At 51.4% G+C, this 19,271-nt stretch overlaps 6 protein-coding genes and 1 pseudogene across 7 annotated transcripts, besides 1 other annotated feature; 2 read left to right on the forward strand and 5 right to left on the reverse strand.

The window, feature by feature from the left end:
• Nucleotides 1-195: 195 nt before the first annotated feature.
• Nucleotides 196-2,817, reverse strand: NCS54_00215400 (SGNH-hydro domain-containing protein; the record flags this gene model as incomplete). Its single annotated transcript, XM_053147759.1, has 5 exons — nt 196-218; nt 416-560; nt 614-2,371; nt 2,428-2,518; nt 2,570-2,817. The coding sequence occupies 5 exons, from the start codon at nt 2,815-2,817 to the stop codon at nt 196-198; spliced, it is 2,265 nt and encodes a 754-aa protein (XP_053003734.1).
• A 2,390-nt stretch (nt 2,818-5,207) lies between these two features.
• Nucleotides 5,208-6,330, reverse strand: NCS54_00215500 (Hypothetical protein; the record flags this gene model as incomplete). The annotated part of the gene is made up of 3 exons (XM_053147760.1): nt 5,208-5,834; nt 6,040-6,098; nt 6,147-6,330. 3 exons carry the CDS (start codon nt 6,328-6,330, stop codon nt 5,208-5,210), a joined length of 870 nt encoding a protein of 289 aa, XP_053003735.1.
• A 464-nt stretch (nt 6,331-6,794) lies between these two features.
• On the forward strand, nt 6,795-8,115 carry NCS54_00215600 (Hypothetical protein; the record flags this gene model as incomplete). The annotated part of the gene is made up of 3 exons (XM_053147761.1): nt 6,795-7,003; nt 7,052-7,569; nt 7,628-8,115. The coding sequence occupies 3 exons, from the start codon at nt 6,795-6,797 to the stop codon at nt 8,113-8,115; spliced, it is 1,215 nt and encodes a 404-aa protein (XP_053003736.1).
• A 693-nt stretch (nt 8,116-8,808) lies between these two features.
• NCS54_00215700 (Zn(2)-C6 fungal-type domain-containing protein) lies at nt 8,809-10,991 on the forward strand (the record flags this gene model as incomplete). Its single annotated transcript, XM_053147762.1, has 4 exons — nt 8,809-9,648; nt 9,700-10,085; nt 10,136-10,450; nt 10,505-10,991. The coding sequence occupies 4 exons, from the start codon at nt 8,809-8,811 to the stop codon at nt 10,989-10,991; spliced, it is 2,028 nt and encodes a 675-aa protein (XP_053003737.1).
• A 287-nt stretch (nt 10,992-11,278) lies between these two features.
• NCS54_00215800 (Sulfatase domain-containing protein) lies at nt 11,279-13,000 on the reverse strand (the record flags this gene model as incomplete). The annotated part of the gene is made up of 2 exons (XM_053147763.1): nt 11,279-12,581; nt 12,636-13,000. 2 exons carry the CDS (start codon nt 12,998-13,000, stop codon nt 11,279-11,281), a joined length of 1,668 nt encoding a protein of 555 aa, XP_053003738.1.
• Nucleotides 13,001-13,883: 883 nt separating this feature from the next.
• NCS54_00215900 (MFS domain-containing protein) lies at nt 13,884-15,641 on the reverse strand (the record flags this gene model as incomplete). The annotated part of the gene is made up of 5 exons (XM_053147764.1): nt 13,884-14,427; nt 14,484-14,685; nt 14,735-14,906; nt 14,954-15,088; nt 15,144-15,641. 5 exons carry the CDS (start codon nt 15,639-15,641, stop codon nt 13,884-13,886), a joined length of 1,551 nt encoding a protein of 516 aa, XP_053003739.1.
• Nucleotides 15,642-17,018: 1,377 nt separating this feature from the next.
• NCS54_00216000 lies at nt 17,019-18,724 on the reverse strand (annotated as a pseudogene). Its single transcript has 2 exons — nt 17,815-18,724; nt 17,019-17,758 (listed from the first exon to the last, which is right to left on the reverse strand).
• Nucleotides 17,019-18,724: a sequence feature.
• Nucleotides 18,725-19,271: the final 547 nt, after the last annotated feature.

Consider the following 19,271-nt stretch of genomic DNA (forward strand, 5'->3'; position numbering starts at 1 on the left):
GCTTATAACCTAGCTATTGGTATATTAGACCTATCTTTTAACTAAGGAATAAGGTAGGAAGAGCTAGAAGAGCTATAAGGGCGTATAGGGCAGTGGCTTAACCTTAAAGTCGCGTGAAGGCATCTCCATTGGAAGGAAGTAAGCCCCGCAGGTTATAGCCGGGCTGAAGACCGGCCAGCACGTGATATTGTTGGGCTACTCGCGGCGGCTATTTTCCTCTGTGATATAGCTACTTGAATTAGAGGCGTTAAGTGCCTCGCCGGGAATTGATTGAGAAGTCATAGGTCTCTTCAAAATGATTTCTATGGTGTTTTGGCTGTAATTCCTTTCTGAGAGACCTTCCCGTACCCCGCCCGTACCCTCGTCATTACGTGAGAAAAAGTGGGTCCGGTACGCGTTGGGAGCCTTCGCGCACTCAAAGAGATCCTGCCGTTCTTCTCGATGCACAGATAGTCGCTGCGGCCACTGCCCGAGACATCAGCAAACTGAACGGGGATATCGTGGAATCCGATGCCTCTCTTCTCAGGGCAGTACAGCTCAGGCGCAGGATTAGCGAGGTACTGCCAGTTGAAGCCACCACCGGGGGTGTAGTTGTTACGCCACACAGAAACACGATTTTGGTTATTCGGGTCAACCCAGACAATGTCGCACTGCCGTCCCCGTCCCAGTCTGTGAGATGGAGGTCTCTTCGATCGAGGTCGCGGTCTGGCTTAAAGAAGGCCTTTTGCATAGGCCCCCAGTAGCTCTCCTGGCCGGTGATGAAGTTCTTGCCGCCATTGGGGTAAAAGTCCATCTCTCCCTTGGACAGGACCCAGACATAGTCGTCTCGCCCGTTGCCAGTCATGTCGCAGTATTTGTTGCCGTCGGCCTTGGGTTTGGTGGCTCCGTATCCCTTGTTTTTCCAGACGCACATCCTGAATGTGTGCTTCCCGTTGCTGCCCTTGGTATGCTCCATGTGCACATAGTCCAGCTTCCCAAGAAGGCCAAAGTCCTGGGGCTCGCCGTAGATGCGGGCGAAATGTATCCTGTTCCGGATCCCGCTGGCAAAGCCACCTGCGTGAGTAGGACCCGATGCCTTGCCCTTGTAGTAGCCCGGACGCCAGGCTACTTTGAGACCGTCGCCTTCTTTTCCCACGCCACAACTTCGAGAGTTGGTCCAGGTGTGCGCCTCTCCCTTGTCACCAACCCAGATCCAGTCGTCACGCCCGTCACCGTTAAGGTCTTCGAAGCGAGTACCATCCAGGTTACCCATACCCTTACCATTGAACCTCTTTCCAAGAGCTTGCCAGTATTCGGGCATGTCGTTGATCCATCCGTTACGCCAAACGTAGACGTCTCCGTTGTCAGAAAGACCACAGAATTCAGCTCGACCATCACCGTCAATATCTGCCAGACGAACCTTGGCTTGAGGAAACCTCGAGTCAGCAGCTCTCCAAAGGCCCTTGTAGACAAAGGATGGAGGCTTGTCGCCGCCTCCGTTACCTTGGTTGATACTGGCATAGACGGCACCGTTAGGACCAATGCATGCAAAGTCGTCAAGTCCATCGCCATTCAGGTCGATAAAAACAACTCCTTTCGGCCTGCAACTGTCGTTGACATTCAAGTCGGTAGCAATTTTGGTGAACTTCCCACCCCCATCATTCCTCCGCACGGCGTAAACAACATTACCCGCAGAGTTTTCGACCCAGCCAAGAAGATCGTCACGGTCGGAGCGGAAGATGCGGGCAAAGAACCACTGGTCCCGATCCCAGTCGCTGGTGATGGTCAAGAGCGCGCCCATTTCTTGACTGTCGTGCTCATAAGTGCCGTCGTCGTAGCCACTGCCCCTCTGGGTCAGGGAACCGGCGTTGACGCCATCACCAGGACTCTTGCGACAGGTTTTGCCGCCGTCGTTGGAGGTATCTGCGGGTAGGGGATCCTTGAACTTGTTTTCCTTTTCGGCTTTCTGGCTAGCCGACCAGAATGCGCCCGCCATTTTCCTGAAACCGAAGTCTGTAGGATGCGTGCCGTCACCCAGGTCCGAGAGCGTCATGAAACCATCCAGATCCGCCAGATAGATGGGCTTGCCCTCCTTGTACAGATCCGAGACGACATCACGATATCCGTTGTTGACACCGCCGCGGAAGGCTTCGGCCGCGGGTTTGTCGACGGGAAGAATAGTCGAGACAATGATGACAGTCTCGGGCGAGATGTTCGACCAGAGGTCGAGCAGCATCGATTTGAGTCTTTGGGGCTGGCCAGCCGGGTCAATGCCTCCAACAATGTCGTTTGTGCCAGCATTGATGACGACTAGGTTTGGTTTGTACTTGTACGAAAGCTTAGAAGCATCGTGAATCTGCTTCACAATGAAGCCAGAAGTTGCTTCCACGTCCTAATCAACGTATCAGGTCAGGTCAAGTAAATGTAAATCAAGGTCAAGATTCTCACGTTGTCTTTCATGGTCCCACCGTTCTTTGTGCCGACCATGTCAACTTTATAGCCAGAAAAACGCAGCTGATCTCTCAGGAGCTTGCGGAAGCTGGTTAAGAGAAATGTTAGAATTGCAGACACGAAGCGTCGGAGGACTAACCCATTTCCATCGCTTGATCCCACACCAAAGACGATGGATGCTCCAAGAGCCATTACCCTAAGATCAGGCTGGGCACGCTTTTCAAGTACAGGTGGTTCGAGGCCATCGAGACCCCCGAAAGAATCGTTAGCTTTAGCCCGATGATGGAAGGCATCGTGAGGATGACTGTAAACGAGTGTGGTAGTGTTGAGTAGCAGAAGATGCAAGAATATTCCCCAGAGGGAACTAAAGGAGTGTATTAACTTCATATTGTGTAACGATTGACACGAAGAAACAGAGGCTGTCTTGAGAATGACCCAACTGTGCCTGCTGGAGCTCTTCTTTCCACCACGACTTCCCAGTGCCTTTATAAATCATTATTCCTCGTCTTGTCTTGTGGTGTTATCGATTTGCCGGCTTCCTTGACCGTCTTGGCGTAAGACAATATGGTCCCACGGCTCATTCCGTCCAGCGAGGAGGCTTGGCAAAGTAACTGTTCTCTCGCTTATACACAATTTGCCCACAATTACAGTCAGTTTTTCCCACATTTCTAGAGTAGCAATTGGCTGAAGTGGTGCTACTCTGCTAAGCCCCCCGATTTCCCCAGTTAATATAGTAGGTCGGAAGGATTTCGGCCGGCAGGATTACAGGGCCGAAAGCAGGAACACGCCCTTGAGCGCGCCCCTGGATAGTCCAGCCGAGTACAGTCAGCCTACCTCTATTCCTCCTGCGTTGCTCAGCCTGACATTATGCTTAAGGCTTAGCATGTCACTTGAACGCCAGGCACCTTTCCAAGGAAGCCAATCAGACCGATTCCTTTAGCGATAAAAGCCAAATACGGCAGGTAGCCTTGGATGTGGGAAGAGGCCCCGGGAGTTAATTGTCCTTAAGGTTAGCGGAGAATCTAGAGGCTACGGGGACTTAGGTTCGTATTGATCAACAACGCACCTATCACGGACTATTTCGGGTCTAGATGGCATCCATCCTGTATCTCGCCACCAAATTTATCGAAGGATTGGTTAAGATTTACTACCACGGCTTCGTTCACGCGAGAAGGGGTGCTTGACAATCTCCGCCAACTGCGCTTTTTCTGCACTGCGCTGTCTCTATCACTATGGAAGCAGCTGATTCAGTGAAAGGGTGGCTTAGATAGATGATTGTAGCCCCGATCAGGAATCCAACACGTCCTAGGAAAAATAGGAGCACGGAACGATCCATACCTTGCATGGGACTCACCTGAGCAGTTGCCGAGCCAAGTGGCAAACACAGAAAGGCCGATGCATGGTAACGGAAAAGATAGGGTCCCTGGAGCCTTACTGATCTCGGCAATGTTGCCTTTCCCGTCGAGGGGCTATAAACCATGTGGTGGCTTCGAACAAGGGTTCACTCGGTAAGCTCCGGCGGGCGCAGGGCTATATCAGGGGACCTTAATTTGTTGTCTGACATGGCTAAGATAGTAGTCCGGAGGACTTTGGTTTTATCCATAAACTATCAGCCGTAGCAATCCACGGGATTATGTAAAGGTCCCTGAATTAAGGTGACATTTCAAGTTGGGTGAGGGGGTCGCAACGAGGGCAGCCATTTAGCACTTTGTTGATGATTCTCCCAAGTTAATTGACTGACACATTAAATCGGCGTTATTTTCATGAACCTAGGTATAGGTTTGTCTCCAGTCCAACTTTGGGCTATCGATATTCGTAGTCAAAGCAATCTTCCCAACATCCAAGTCCGGATTGACATCGCAAATTCTAACCTTTGTTCCCTTGATCATCTGTAACCTATCAGCGCCACTCATCCCGCTACCCTCTTGGATAACTCTGATGTATTGGGAGTCTCTAGTGAGACCAGCCACGCCTTCCAAGAAGTCAGGTGCCTTGATGATGCAGCGGATGACCACGTTGACGAGTGAGAGGCAAAACAGCACCAAGGTTGACGCAAGTGAGACAGAGAACCATGCCTTGTGCATGGCGTATCTGCTCTCAACAAACTCTGTCCAAGTTGCCGTGCTGTTATGCCACATCGCGTTGCGGCCTTCTAAGCTGGTGCCATCCCCTCCAGTCAAGATACTCGGGTCTTACATAGCCATGATAGCCGTGTTCAGTGCAGTAGCCATCCTCGCTCCAAACACATCCAAGGACACGTTCGCAAAACAAGCCCCTCCCACACCACCAGGCAGTTCTGGAGACTTGCGTTTGAAGATGAACGTAGGGTCAAGGAGATACGTTTCTAGCATACTAACATCCCGTGAGTTCTGGCTTGCTGTCGCAAAAGGCAATTCCCAAATGATGCCAGTCATCGTGGGCCCGCTCGAAACGGCAGTCAGATTTCCTGCGATGGGAAAGCCAGGGCTATTGCGAATTCGCGCAGTCCAACAGCTCAGCTCATCCGAAGGGCTGAACCTCGTGCATGCGACCTCGATGTCCACATAAGTGGTGCTAATGTCGCATATTTGAAATGTCCAATAGATATCATTAAAGTCGTCGCTGTTGCACATTCCCGCAATGACGAGCTCAAGTTTAGACCCCGGTTTCAAGTCAACAGTCGGGTATAGATAGTTCGTTATGTGTTCCTGGGCCCTTGTATTGTTCACAACATCCAGAAATAGACTGGGGATGAGCGTTTCATGTTTTTAGTTCCAGTACATGCGTTGCGGGGCCACTTAAGGATCTGAGGATGGGTGGCTGTGATAAAAGAGTTTGGAGGAGCCATCTTCGAGCCAATCTGTCGCATTGAGTATGCCCTTGCAGGAGAGGGTTTGGTAGTGAGCATGGACCGTCAATGTTGAGTTTCCCGTTCGGTTGAACGAGCCACCACGAATAGGGATTCCAATAAGTGAGGCATACGGGACCACCATGTCTGCTGGGACTGACACCCAAGCTGAGGGATCATCAGGGTCATAACCTGGGAGCAACTCTAGGAATGGGATGCGCACATTGCGCCACAGGTCTCGTTGACCCATTCGAGCGGCTTGTGACGTTCCTCCCAGGCCAGCGACAGCAGATTCAAACCCATCAGTTGACCCGTTGGCGTGAGAGATAAGTGTATCAGACGTGTAGAACGATGCGACGATGGCGCTTCTAAAGTCGGCGATGTATGAAGACCTGGCCGAGGTGCCGGCAAACACCCCCACGATGTCAGAGCTGTTGTAGAAGAAATTAAAATCCGATATGTTGCTTCCTAAGTAATACAGGGCAGGAACTTCTGTGGCTATCGAGTTGGGTTGGAGGTGCAAGGATGACGGCTGCTTGGCCTCCAAGAGGACTGAGGCACCACACGAATGCAATACCTATGGACCATGCAGTAATTTGCCGTACCGTAAAGAGATTTTTGAAAGCTGCCACGGTAGTCTGACTGGTCAAGAGAAACTCGAGAGATGCTATGGAGGAGCCCTGTTCGGCGCGGTGGAGAGCCAGAGACTTGAGGCACGGTCCGGCGACGGCGGCGAAGGAGATGGGTCACAGCGTTGAGGCAACTTGCAAAACTTCAAGTACGTCGTCTCCAAACGGACTTTGTTCCTTATTGTTGAGATACGCAACCATGGCGACTAGTACTGTCTCCAAGTCAGTTATAATTGAACCACAATGAGATGGCTGCTTACCGATGTGTGCGACGGGAATGGCGATCAACAGGATTGAAACACCAACTCTCCAAAACCATGAAGGTGCCCACTCCTTTAATGTATGAGGAATTTTCCGGTCGTCCTCTCCGCGATCTGTTGCTGTTGCTGTTGCTGTTGCCACCTGGCCATGATCTTTGGAAGCGAGCAGGTTGTAGGCAGTCATGGTGAGCAGAAATTTCAAGTTGAAGATGATGAGTAGAAAAAAGAAAATCAGAAACTAGTTCGAGGGGTCCCGACAGGTGGCGCTGTGGTATCGATATAAGAGGCCAAGCCCGATGCGCCAAGCCAGACGAGGCTCTGAATCCGCCGAGGTGTGAAACAAGGATAATCGGCCAAGGCCCTTGGAAGCATGGCCCTATCCGATGGCAATTCGCTAGGGAGGTATACATAGATATTCAATGTGATAGTGAATGCTTCCTTCTATCGAGTTGCCACCTGTTGAAGAGGTTTCTCTTAATGGGTAGTTGTTTTGTGCAAGTCCGCCCACGACTCGCACCTGACCCAAGTCACCAAATTGTTCTTCTCGCCTGATGGAAATCTTCCACGTCGTCAAACCAAGTCTTTTCATCATCGAATCCAGAAAACATCAAAATCCCACAGTCTATCGATATAGTCAAGATCGTTCCCATGACCGATGAAGCTCCCAAGATCCCCAACACCCCTACCACGTTCCTCCTTTTGCCCACCGAGATCCGCGAGCAAATTATAACGGAGGCCACACAACACTCTCCTCGGGGTCACCTTGCCGCTGTTTCCAAGGAATGGCAACCTCTCATCGAGAAGAACACGTTTGAGTCTCTCGTCGTCAGCATAGAACAGCTATCCTTCCTTGATTAGTATGTGACAGGAAGGAGAGAGCACCTGGTCAAGCGTATTTGTCTCAGCATCAAGCTTTCACAGTACAAATGTAGATACTGCCTGGGTGAGGATGAATGGAGCCACCATTCTCGGAGCAACCGGATCTTTTCCAGGTCTTTGATGGGCCTCTTTCGCCGGTTGAGGAGGTGGGCAGAGGGCAACCTGACACTAGAGATCAACGCATACTCGCCGAGCGATTCGCAACACTTTTTCAAGGGCTACTACGTTGGAGATCCAGCTGAGGACGAAGCTTTCGGCGATCCTCGTACATTCGACGACGAAAGACACGGCTTCTCGCCCAACGGCCAAGAGGCTCCGCAGGAAAGGGATATGAGAGAAGTATATGACATGATGGGGGAATTCGTGCCGTTTCTTGATCAAGTAAGAGGCGTCAAAAGATTGCTCATTCGTCGACAATGCCGCCGCCAATTCACCACTGGTCTTTTGTCTCTGCTCTTTGCCGCGTTGCCTGCACTCGAACACATCCATTACGAGCCCTGGAGGATGATTGATAAGGGGTTCCAAGATAGCCAATGGTATCCAGGTAAGAATATGCGTTCCTAATTGATGCCATCTCTACGGGGCTGACATGCAGACTGCAGCTTTCAGCACCGTCATCTCTGGGCATCTCCCACGAAATCTCAAGGCCCTAACACTTTTCGAGGACTTCAACCAAGACTTTTTTCCAGGGTCAGTTGTTCCAGGGAGAATACCAAACGCACAAACTGCCCAAGCGCTTGTGGCCGCGAGCCTAGAGCTTGAACATGTGTCGGCTTCTTTCATGGTTGATGCCCAAGACTTCTTCAATGCCAACCAAGCTTGTCGTCATCAAACCAGGTGGAAAAATCTGGAGTTCCTTGCGCTGACAGGACGGTTAGTCGACCCAGCAGGCAAGGACCTGGGACTCACCAATCTCTTGTATCCGGCGGGGAGATTTGCGCTTGGGGCACCTCGGCTACGCACCATGATTCTATGGTACGGGTACAAGAACCAGGCTTGCGCCTTCATCTACAAAAGGGACGACACCTCAATCACTTGGCACGGAACCCGAGAGTTCGACTTAAATAAACGACGTATCATCCAGATATAGCAACGCGTTGTCAACAGTCGTGACGCTCGGGTACCCTTATCGATCAGAATAAGGCTGGTGACGGATGAGATCAAGTCTCATGGAGATGCCATTCATTACCTTGGTCTGCCTGCTGGTACCGTGGTTGATGCTCTATCCCTGAGACACATCCGCGTGGAAAGCAGAATCCGCTATACCTAAGCTGAGCTTGCAGCGCTATCGTCAAGTCCGCAGTGACGGTATTGAACTGGTTTCCTCTTCATGTTAGTATCGCAGGCTGTACAGTATGGTACTGAGAGCAATCACGGTGATGTAGAGACGGTTGTCGTCCTTGATATACTTTTGAACGCGTGCCAGACTAGTACCATCCAAGTGAAGGCGTCTGAAATCCGGTCGTGCCAAGGGCGGTTCTTATGACAGCTTTCCCCGCGTTGATCCTCGGCAGTCTCTAGCTCCCCCGCAAATTGGACCATTGCCACCAAACTTTATCCATTCGGATTGAACTGAAACAAGGAAGAAACGGACGTGTTTTTGATGGTGAATCGGCAACGGCAGGGGTATATTGTGCTGCACACGGCTTGAAGGACCTGCTCGATCACGCAATATAGCGCCATCGCCGCTTGACCATTCGGAGCCGGCCCCGGTTATCATCTCCCGGCCTCCCCTCGCCGATTCCCGTTCTTCCCCGTTTCCTCCGTCAAGAAACAAACAAAGATGTCGCCTTCTTCAGCAATCAGTCCGTCTTTCCGCGCGACGCCCTCGTTCAATCTCCGAGCTCCGGTCTTCTCCAACATTGAGAATTCCGCCAGTCTCAATGAGCAGCCTACGAGTCCAGATGTCGCCGATGATGCGTCTCAAGGGTCCGGGAAGCGGAGGAGACTTACCACGAGTGACTTTACCAGAAGGAAACGCGCTGTGACGGCTTGTCAGTTTTGTCGGATGCGCAAGACAAAGTGCGATAATGTTCGTCCGAAATGCGGGTACTGCGTGCGACAGAGAGCCAAGTGCGTTTATGGAGATACGGATGAGGTTGAAGCTGATGGAGAGGATGCTGCGGTTTCTAATCGCCAGTTGATGGAACAACTGGTGGAAATCAAGGAGATGCTTCAGAGGAATGAGGGCACCAGTCACGGACACTCGGATACTGACCCTTCGTTGGCGGCTGCGACATCACCGCAGGCCCAGGCGGCAACAAGTCCTTGGGCAAGATTCTCTGCCAACACACCACGACCGAACGAGAGCAAGCCTCCGGGATTCCCATTTGAGGCTCTCCGTTGCGAATCTCTCCTACGATGGCCAGCCCTTAGGAGCGTTGTACCAGGTGACGCCCAGGATATCGACTCATTCCCCCTCAGCTCGGGGTACACCGAGAGCACTCTGCAAAATGGAGGTGGAGGCCAGGGCATAAATGAATCAGCCTTTGTTCCCTTGTGCCGCAAGTTCCTTTCTCAGGTTCATCCAAGGAATCCTGTGCTAGATGGGCATGAGCTCATGCGACACGCTCGCTCGGCAGAGGAAGATGGGCTGAAATGGGATTCTTCATCATGTCTTGTGGTAAGTTATCTGGCTCTTCTAACTCGACAAGCGCTGATGAGAAAACTGCAGCTGCTCGCGTGCGCATTGGCTTCATATACCGACATGTGGAGGAGACCAAACGAATATCCCATCCCTCCAACCCCAGAACAACTCGGCAGTTTTGCCGACTCTCAAGAAAGAGCAAAAGCAGAACCGTACTATGCGGCTGCCCAGAAGAGAATGGGACTTCTTGGGAATACTATTCAGGACATTCAATGCTACTTCTTTGCTACGATCTTTGAGAAGTTTGCTCTTCGACCATTAAGAGCCTGGTGCTATATCCAGCAGGCTTGCTCGCGGTTGGAAACCCGACTGCTGCAGCGTGGTGAACGACCACGGACGGCCTTTAGGGATACAAGCCCTGAGGACTATCACCTCGAGCAGAGACTCTTCTGGTCTTGCTTTCGGGCTGAAAGGCAAGTTGCCATGCCTTTGGTAATGCGGAACCGTGCTAACTCATCTTAAGCGAACTGGTTTTCGAATTGGGACTACGACCAAGTTCCCTAGAGAACTTCTCATATCCACAGCCTTTCCCGACACCCCCAGAAGGCCTTTTGTCTGATTTCAGCCCAGCCACAGACGGATCGTCAGTTGGTCCAGACGAAGAACAACGACAAGTCGATGAGAGAGGATGGTGCTACTACTTATCAGAGATTTCCATTCGTCGTACCGTTGATGAGACGCTCAATCTCTTGTACAGACACGGCGAGGGTTACTGGATGAAGAATCCTGCTCACTTAGTTCGCCAATACCACGAGTGCGAGCAGCAAATAGCTCTGTGGTGAGTCCGTGTGTAGCTATCCAGGTATGACAGAGGCTAAACATGTAACTCCAGGAAATATCATCTTCCTTCTGTCGTCCAGTTCGACGATGATGTACTCCCAGATGAAGAATTCGCCGCGGCCCTCCAAGGCCGCGCATCTCTCTGGCGAGAATACACCCTCCGCCCAATCCTCTTCTACGTCCTACACCACAATCCAGAAGAACCCATCCACCCCGAAGCCGAAGCCCTAGCCGCAAAAGAAATCCGAATCTGCGCCACCATGGTGCACCGCATGGCCTTTCATCGACGACACGGCGGGACATGGCTCATAGCTCGCAAATCCTTCATGGCTGCCTGCATTGTTATCGCTGCTGCGGCGAATTCGCATAAGGTATCTCCTCCTGAGAAGTGGCATACTCTTATTGGGATTGCGATTCAGTCGCTCGAGCGGTGGGCGGGTGAGGCGTCCGATCTACAACGGATGGCGGACATTTTGGTTTACATGTACCGGGAAACGTGCAGTCAAAGAGGCGAGCTTGATATGATGGCTTTAGAGTAATAAGGCCTTTCAATTCCAATGCCACTGGTTTGATGCTATTCATGCTGACCATCGTTCGTCGTCATTCTCTTCTAACAGCAGAGTGCAAGGCTCAGTAAAGGATAAAAATAACATCTGCACAGAATCAAACAGTAGGGTCTTCTGGCTCAGTTATCCCATCAAGGGCCGGGCTTCAACTAGATCAAAAAAGAAAAAAAAAGGAAAAAAAAAGACGATAGAGTCGAACAGTACATAGTACTCCAGATTCATCCAGGCTCCCAAAGTTCGCTCTTAAATATCTACTGTACTCAAATTCGGGTCACAGGGAAATCATGCCCAGGGTCAAACATGCCCGTCTCAGCATAATAAATCTCCCAATGCTTGATCAACCGTTCCAAAATCTCAGGTTGGGCTTCGGCCAGATCATTCAACTCACCGGGGTCATTCTTCATATCGTAGAGCTCCCACCTATCCTTTCCTCGAGGCGCGTTCATATACAGCGCCTTCCAATAGCCTTCCCGGATGGCCCGCAGTCCAAAGAGCTCCCAACCTGTAATCTCCTTCTCTTCATCGTGGAACGAGGGTGCTTGGTTCTCCAAGTGGGAAACCCATGATGAGCCCCTTACAGGAACAACTTCTCTACCTCTGAACTGTTTCCCTGGAGAAGGGATACCAGCCAGGTCAAGAACCGTGGGCAGAATATCCATGACAGTACAGAAAGCATCCGTGTGGGAACCCGTCTTTGCCAAAGGCGGGTATCGAATCAGACAAGGGCATCGAATGCCACCTTCTGTGATCCACGTCTTGAAGCCTCTAGAGGGGGCCATGGATGCACACGCCCACTCAGGTCCATACCAGATATATGAATCCCCCATACCCATGTTTTCGAGAGAATTGTTGTAGTACTTGTTGATAATTTTGGGAACCGTACCCACGCTGCCCATCATGGGGATAGCTTCCAGCATGGCGCCTTCAGCTCCGTTGTCTGACATAAAGAGGATGAACGTGTTGTCAAGTTCGTTGATAGACTCAAGATAGTCGACTACGCGACCGATGTTGGAATCGATGAGATCAACCATGGCGGCGTAGACTTCCATTTTTCTCGCTGACTCGGCTTGTTCAGATGGGGTCATCTTATCCCATGCCTCGAGTGTCATGGGAGCTGGCTCGACACCTTCAGGAATGAGGCCAAGTTCGACCAGTTTTGCCAGTCTTCGTGTGCGGAGCGCCGCAGGGCCATCATTATAACGTCCCTTGTACTTGTCGATGACCTCGCGTGGTGCCTGAAGGGGCCAATGAGGTGCAGTAAACGGTAGATACGCAAAGAATGGCTGTTCAGTATCGTCTCGCTCCTTCAAGTAATCGATCAACTTGTCGGAAAAGGATGTTGTAGAGTAAAAGTCGCTTGGGATGTGCTCGGGGTTCTTTCGGTCGAGGAACTTGTCGTCTTGCATCCAGAACTTGCCGGCGTTCATGGGTGTGAAGAAACCGTGTGAGGGATCGTCTAATTGGGGTTCGTAGTTGAAGTGGTTGCAGCATCCAGAGAGGAAGACGTAGCTCTTGTCGAAGCCTCTAGAGCATGGCGCTGTCTCCTTACTTGTGCCGAGGTGCCTATGAGGATAAACGTCAGCAAAAGCGCGGTAGACAGCGGCAGTTTAAACTTACCATTTTCCAGACATAATGGTATGGTAACCAGCATCTTGAAGGATCTCGCTCAGAGCTGCCACCTTAAAGTTGAGGTATCCCTCATATCCTTCTTTTCCCTTGTAGGCATCCAAGTTCCTCGCCATGTGCTCTGTCATCTGTCCCAGACCAGCAATGTGGTTATCTGTTCCAGAGAACAGCATGCTCCGTGTGGGTGAACATGCTGAAGCTGTGTGGAAGTTGGTCAGCCGCACACCAGTCTGGGAGAGGCGATCGAGAGCTGGAGTGGCAATCTCGGAGCCAAAGCATCCAATGTCGCTGTAGCCCAAGTCATCCGCTACGATGACGAGGAAATTGGGTCGTTTTGAGGTTGGAAGTGATCCCATGGTGAAGACTGGGGGAGTGCAATAATTTCGGAGCAAAGATGAACAGGATGAGCATTGCTGGAGGGATTTGTATTGCTTGAGCTTGGTTGCGGCTCGAGCTGAGCCCCATAGCCAAGCTTATTGACAGCTTGGAAGGACCCTGCTCCTTGCTTAGCGTGTTTGCCCGTCTCACGGACATGACGGGGCAAGACGGAGCAGAACTTCCAACCACCAGGCTCCACTTACGTCCGTCTCTCCCCGTCATCTCCGTCTGGGGTTAACAGGTGCACCAACAGACTACCGAAGCGACAAGTGAGCTTTCCCCAGCCACACAGCACTTGGGAGCGTTCCTCCACGGCAGAGAAACACGGATGGTACGCCATGTGTCACTCAAAGTTGCAACATCGTGACATTCTCAAGCCAGCGGTGCGGTCTTGCCGGCCCTCCTAAGCTATTTGCCGATATGCACCCCGCAAAATAGGCGATTGACAGAAAGATTTGATCGGGGGATCAAAGATCTGGTAAGTAGCCTCTTTTCTCCCCGCATCCTATACGGACATGGACACAGAGGGGTGGACCGTCGACGTAGTCGCTTCTGTTCTCACAGAGAGAGGGAGAGAACTGAGCATTGTGACAGAACCATGCACTCTCAGTGCAATGCTAACATTGACCAAATGGCACGAAACACCACAGTCAAGCACTTCGACACAATCAGACATGCAAAAATTGCTCGAAGGGCTCAGGTAACGACAAAGTTTGCGGAAACAAGTATATTCTCAGAGCCATCCTGAGATACAAGAATAATAACGTTTCAGGACTCATCTCTTGCTCCAAGTCCAGGCTTCTGACAAGACCCTCTCCTGCCATCACATCCAGTTCAGATAAGCTATATCGTACCCGAGGCTCACAGGTCCCTTGCCTTCTCCGTGGTGCTAATGTCGGAAGCATTCGCCTTGAGCACCTCGACATTCTCAGAACCCTCTAAGTCGGAGCTAAGCTTTGCAGTGCGGAAATTGCTAATAGGCACGCCTCTAACAAAGAGCTCATCAATCTCCTCCAGAGTCTTGCCTCCACACTCTGGAATGCAGAACCACGAAAACAGCGTTGCCATGAATGCAGTGGTGCCAAAGATGAAGCCAACCTTGGATCCAAGACCGGCGTGTGACTTGTCAATCAGGTAGGGGATGCTAAAGGCGACGGCCCATTGGATGACAATGTTGAAGACGGAGCCGAGGGCGTAGGTCAGATCTCGGAGGCCTGTGGTGGGGATTTCGGCTGCGACGACGTGCGACAGGGGAGCCCAACCAAGCGAGAATCCGAAGGTGAAGAGTGTCACGGTGACAACAATACCAGTACGGACGCTGTGCGAGGGGTTCTCAACAGTGCCAAGGCCTCCCATGGTCATGAGACTAGCCGTCTGAATGAGAGCACCGGCGACCAGAAGGGGACTGTTCAAAAGATTAGTCTGAGGCCCCTGCCATTCAGGGATTAGTAGCAAACTTACACTCTACCAGTCTTGTCGGTCAGCATCTGGGTGAAAAACACCGTGACGATGCCAACAGAAGAGTTGATGCAGGACATGGCGAAAGGGTTCACCGTTCCCAGGCTCTGGATGAAAATGGTACCATACTTGGAACTAAAGTTCTGGCCCGTAAGCTGGAGGAAGATGTTGACGCCAACGGTGATGAGAGTGCGCTTGAGATTGGCTGCAAGTCGTCAGCTGTGTCCAAAAGTGCGGGTTGCGGGTGCACCCACTACCACGGAACAGGTCCATAAAGTTGCCCTTCTTGATAGTAGTGTTGATGGCTCTTTGCATGTTCTCAAACTCAGAGTTGATCTCTTCATCTGTGTAAGCGCCCTGGCGAAGGAGCTTGAGGGACTTGAGCGCCTCCTCCTGTCGATCGCGAGTCAACAGCCATCGAGGCGACTGCATCTGTTAGGACTAACCCGATCAGAATGATCCAGATGACTTACTTCAGGAATCCACCAAACAGCGACAGCCAAGATGGAGGGGATCACGAAAAAGAGGCCATAGGGGATTTGCCAGGACCCATGTCCCTTAATCTCGCTGGTGCCACGGCAGATGATGGCCATGAGAAGGGTACCGAACTAGACCACCTGTTAGCAGATGTCCACTTTCTGGCCTCTGGGGGTGGAGACAAACATATAAGCCAGATTGATAAGTACCAACAACAAATCCACGAGCCTCAGCAGGAACAAGCTCAGACTGGAGTACAGGAACCAGAGCAAGCTCCATGCCGATGTAGACATAAGCAATCGTTCGTCCAGTGATTGCCTGAGTTTGAGTCCTCGATGTGATGAGAATCACAGCCGATAGCAGAGCCCAAAAACACATGACAAACATGGCGATCCGACGACCAAAGCGTCGGCTGGTAAGATTACCGAAAACAAGACCAAAGACGAAACCAACAAAGTTGACGCTGTTCAACAGAGACAAAAAGACCGTCTCAAGAACATACGTCTTTGTAGCTTCGTCATAGGTACCGAATTGTCGTTTAAAGGCAGGCATGGCCTGCGTGTTGCTGAACGCACTTTGGTCCATGCCAAAGTTGAGCTGCGACAGCGCAATGATACCGCAAGAATAAAGAAGGCGACCATTGAAGCAGGCAAAGAGCCCACGGCTTCGTTTGGTCGGAGACATTGTTAAAAATAATCTGATCGTCAAGAATGACAAGAAGACCTGTCCGACTTGGAGGCCATTACATCGTTGGTCCCAAGATACTCTTATAGATGGAGCGTATGTTGTGCCCAAAAACGCAGGCCTCGCCGTCGTCAGATCTGGACCCAATCACGCAAGGGAGGTCTAGACACAAACGAGCCTGGTGTTTAGTAGAATCCTTGTTTGTTGGAAGCCACCGCTATACAGGCTCTGGGCACGTTGATGGTGTAGGTAGCCAGCTGGAGACATGTCATGGGAGAGAACCTGCGTCGTCCTAGCAGAAGCGATGGCGTGCTTCAAGGATCCCCCACAAATTTTTGATCAAAGTGGTTTAGGTTGACGCTTCGGGGACGGGGAGTCACGGCTCCGTGATTTTCGGGACGGGCGGAGCGGGTATGGACGGAGATGCGGAATGGGCCCCGGGCTTCGGCGGGGCGTGTCCGTTGCTCCCACGGCTGTGTTGGTGCATGGCGTGCCCAAAGATCGCAGCAATCGTTGCATAACGTATATGTCCCAGGAACTAATTGGTATTTAATTTGCATAATACTGTTCAGCCAACCACCATTTAGCACTCACCCTCCACAACGTTTATCTGTCGGTTGTTGAGCCGCACAGAACAGCCACTCGCGTCAAACGCCTCATTTCAACGTTTGTGCATATCATTGTCCAACATTCCATACTGCTCTTACTCCTATGGAAGAATTGAGCGCGAATCATCAAATTGGCTCTTGTCGTTCGGCATGTATTCCCTTCTCGCAAAGTCTGAAACTGTGTGTGAGGCATAACTAGAAGCCAGTGACATAACTTGGTGCATAACCCGTCGCATAAATACCTTCATAAAATTGAGTGCTGCATGAATCTCCGCCCAGGATCGAACACAAGCTGCAGCCAGAGGGAGCATCGTCATAACCATTTGACATAGCAAGATATCCAAGCGCTACACTTTTTATCCTTAATTACACCCCACCCCCCGTAGTGAGTCAAAGGGATCATAAGCTTATAAAGCCAGCAGAAAAGCGGCGCCTTTACAAAAGAGTAACCACCAAGGACGTCATGAGCTTCAATCCAGTAAGGGCCCAGTAAAGGCATTTGAGAAGACTGCAACACAGAATCAAGCGAAATAAGGTTGGAGCTTGGTTTGGAGATCGTGGAGTTGTCTCTTGTTGGATATTAAAGTAAAAATGAGCATCATGGCAAAGCCCTGTCGCTCAATAAAGGTCAAGAAGATGGCAAAAGTCAAACTTGACTTTGTGTGAAACCAAAATTGTTCAAGTAGATACAAACTACCAATGTAGCTTTGTTTGGAAGTTGCCTAGAGTACAATATCCAAACCCCTTATATACGCCCCCTCATAAAACCTCAAGGCAGCTTGGTCTCAACCTGCTCAGTGCTGCCCTTCTCCTCGTGCAAATCCACACCGTCAACGTTCTGTCGGAACTCCTCGTCCTGGAGGTGCAGCTCCTCGAGCACAATCTTGTTGGCCCTCCAGACGGGCTTGACCTCAAACAGCTTGTCCATGGCCTCGAGAGGAATGGTCTTGGTCTCGGGGATGCAGAAGAAGACAAAGAAGATGGAGATGACCATGAGGGAGGCAAAGAACAGGTACACTCCGTAACCCCAAGCGTTGAACATCTGCTCGGTGAAGCGGGCGATGATAAAGTTCCAGAACCAGTTGTTGGCGGCAGCGTTGGCCTGACCGAGGGATCGGGTGTTTTGGTCAAACATCTCCGAGTTGAGAACCCAGGGAGTGCCGTTCCACGAGGGGGTGTAGAAGGCCGTGTAGAGGTAGAAGAAGAAGACAGCGGCGATACCACCAGATGAGAGGCTGGTGTCCTCGCCGGCGTCCAGCTTAGCCTCGGTGTTGGCGATCTTGATGTAGGCGCCGATAAAGTACATGCAGAATGCGCCACCGGCAGCACCGATCATGAGAAGGTTTCGGCGACCCATGTGGTCGATGAGGACCATCAGCCAGACAAAGGTAAGGGCAGTCTTGACAACGCCAAAGATACCAGTTGTGAGGAAGCTGGTGTTTGTACCGGTGATGCCGATGCTCTTGAATACGGTCGGGCTGTAGTAGTTGATGGCGTTGATACCGGAGCCTGAGAAGAATCATATTAGTTACCTGTGTTCAAGCCTGAAATCATGAGATGCTTACCGTTCTGGAAAACAAAGAGAAGACCACCAAGCAAGAATCTCCACTGAACCTTCTTTTCCTTGAGGGCAGCGAAGGGCTTCCAGAAGCCAGCACCAACGTCGTTGTGGTACCGCTCAATGTCGGAATCGATAAAGTTGATCTCCTCAACGATGTAGATGTGGTCCTGGCTAAGGTTTCGCATCCAGCAAAGGTTCTCGATGGCCTTATCGCGGCGGCCCTTGGAGAACAGCCATCGAGGAGACTCGGGGATGAAGAGAGCACCGACAAGCAGGAGACCGGCAGGAATGAGCTGGACGGCAAAGGGGATGAGCCAGACCTTCTCGTTGACACCAGGAGAGAAGGGCATGTGCTTGTTGATTCCGTAGTTGATCCAGAAACCAACAAGACCACCAGCCTGCCAGCCAAGCTCGTAAAGACCGACGAGACGACCTCGCACAGCGGGAGGAGCCAGCTCAGAGATGTAGATGGGAGTCATGTTGGAACAACCACCAACTCCGATACCGGCCAAAACTCGTCCACCAATGATCAGACCAAGGCCACGGTCCGCATTGGCACCCAGCATCATGCCGGCACCGAGCATGAAGATGAGGGAGAAGAGGATGAGCGAGTACCGACGACCGAGAAAGTAACTGCTGCCATAGGCGAACAAACTGCCAAAGAAGGCACCAGCCTGGTACACAGAGACAATGTTCTGCTTCAGCAGCGCCAGCTTGCCAGCGCTGTAGCTGGCAAAGTTGAACTCATCGACGAATGAGGGCAGCGCAAGGGTAGTGCCGATAAAGGCAGAATCGTAACCGATCGTGCATGCCGCAAATGATGCTGTGGCGGCGCAGGCGTAGACGCGCCAATTGTACACCTCCTTCGGCGTGGGCCGGTCTTCCTTGAGAGTCAAGAGGCCCATGATGGATGACCTGTTATTCCGAAAAACTCAAAGAATGACAGAGACTGAAGTTGTTGATGAAGGATGAGGTGGCAGTTGCCAGGAGGACTGTGGTGTTGAAGAATTGATCAACGTCCGCTGGGAGGCAAACTTTTATATCGGTTGCAACAGGACAGGGCTCGACCCATATGTCCCCCTAGCTTCTGGAAATTGTCTGTGCTTCGCTCCTAGCCAAAGGGAAAAAGGACCGCGGCAACTCCATACAACCGTAAACCACCCCCAGCAGCAGCATCTCCCTCCAGAGTTGGAGATTAATCCGGGGTTTGCGGGGTTGGTTTGTGGGGGATGAACTCGCTTCCGTCGAAGCAGAAGATTCATATTGTCATCAGTTGATTTCTGGGGTGACGAACAGGGTGCTGGGCGTTGCGTCGCGCACAAAGATCTGAGTTGGGGGCGTTGAGGATAAAGGCTTACCCGGTGTGCCACATCCTTGACTCGGTCATCTCTGGGGACTCCGCATTAGAACCACCATGTGGCCGCGGATCTAACCTTGTTTCGCTAGCGACGGGGATGAAGT

Source organism: Fusarium falciforme, chromosome 2 (assembly GCF_026873545.1).
Source record: "Fusarium falciforme chromosome 2, complete sequence".
NCBI classification, from domain to species: domain Eukaryota; kingdom Fungi; phylum Ascomycota; class Sordariomycetes; order Hypocreales; family Nectriaceae; genus Fusarium; species Fusarium falciforme.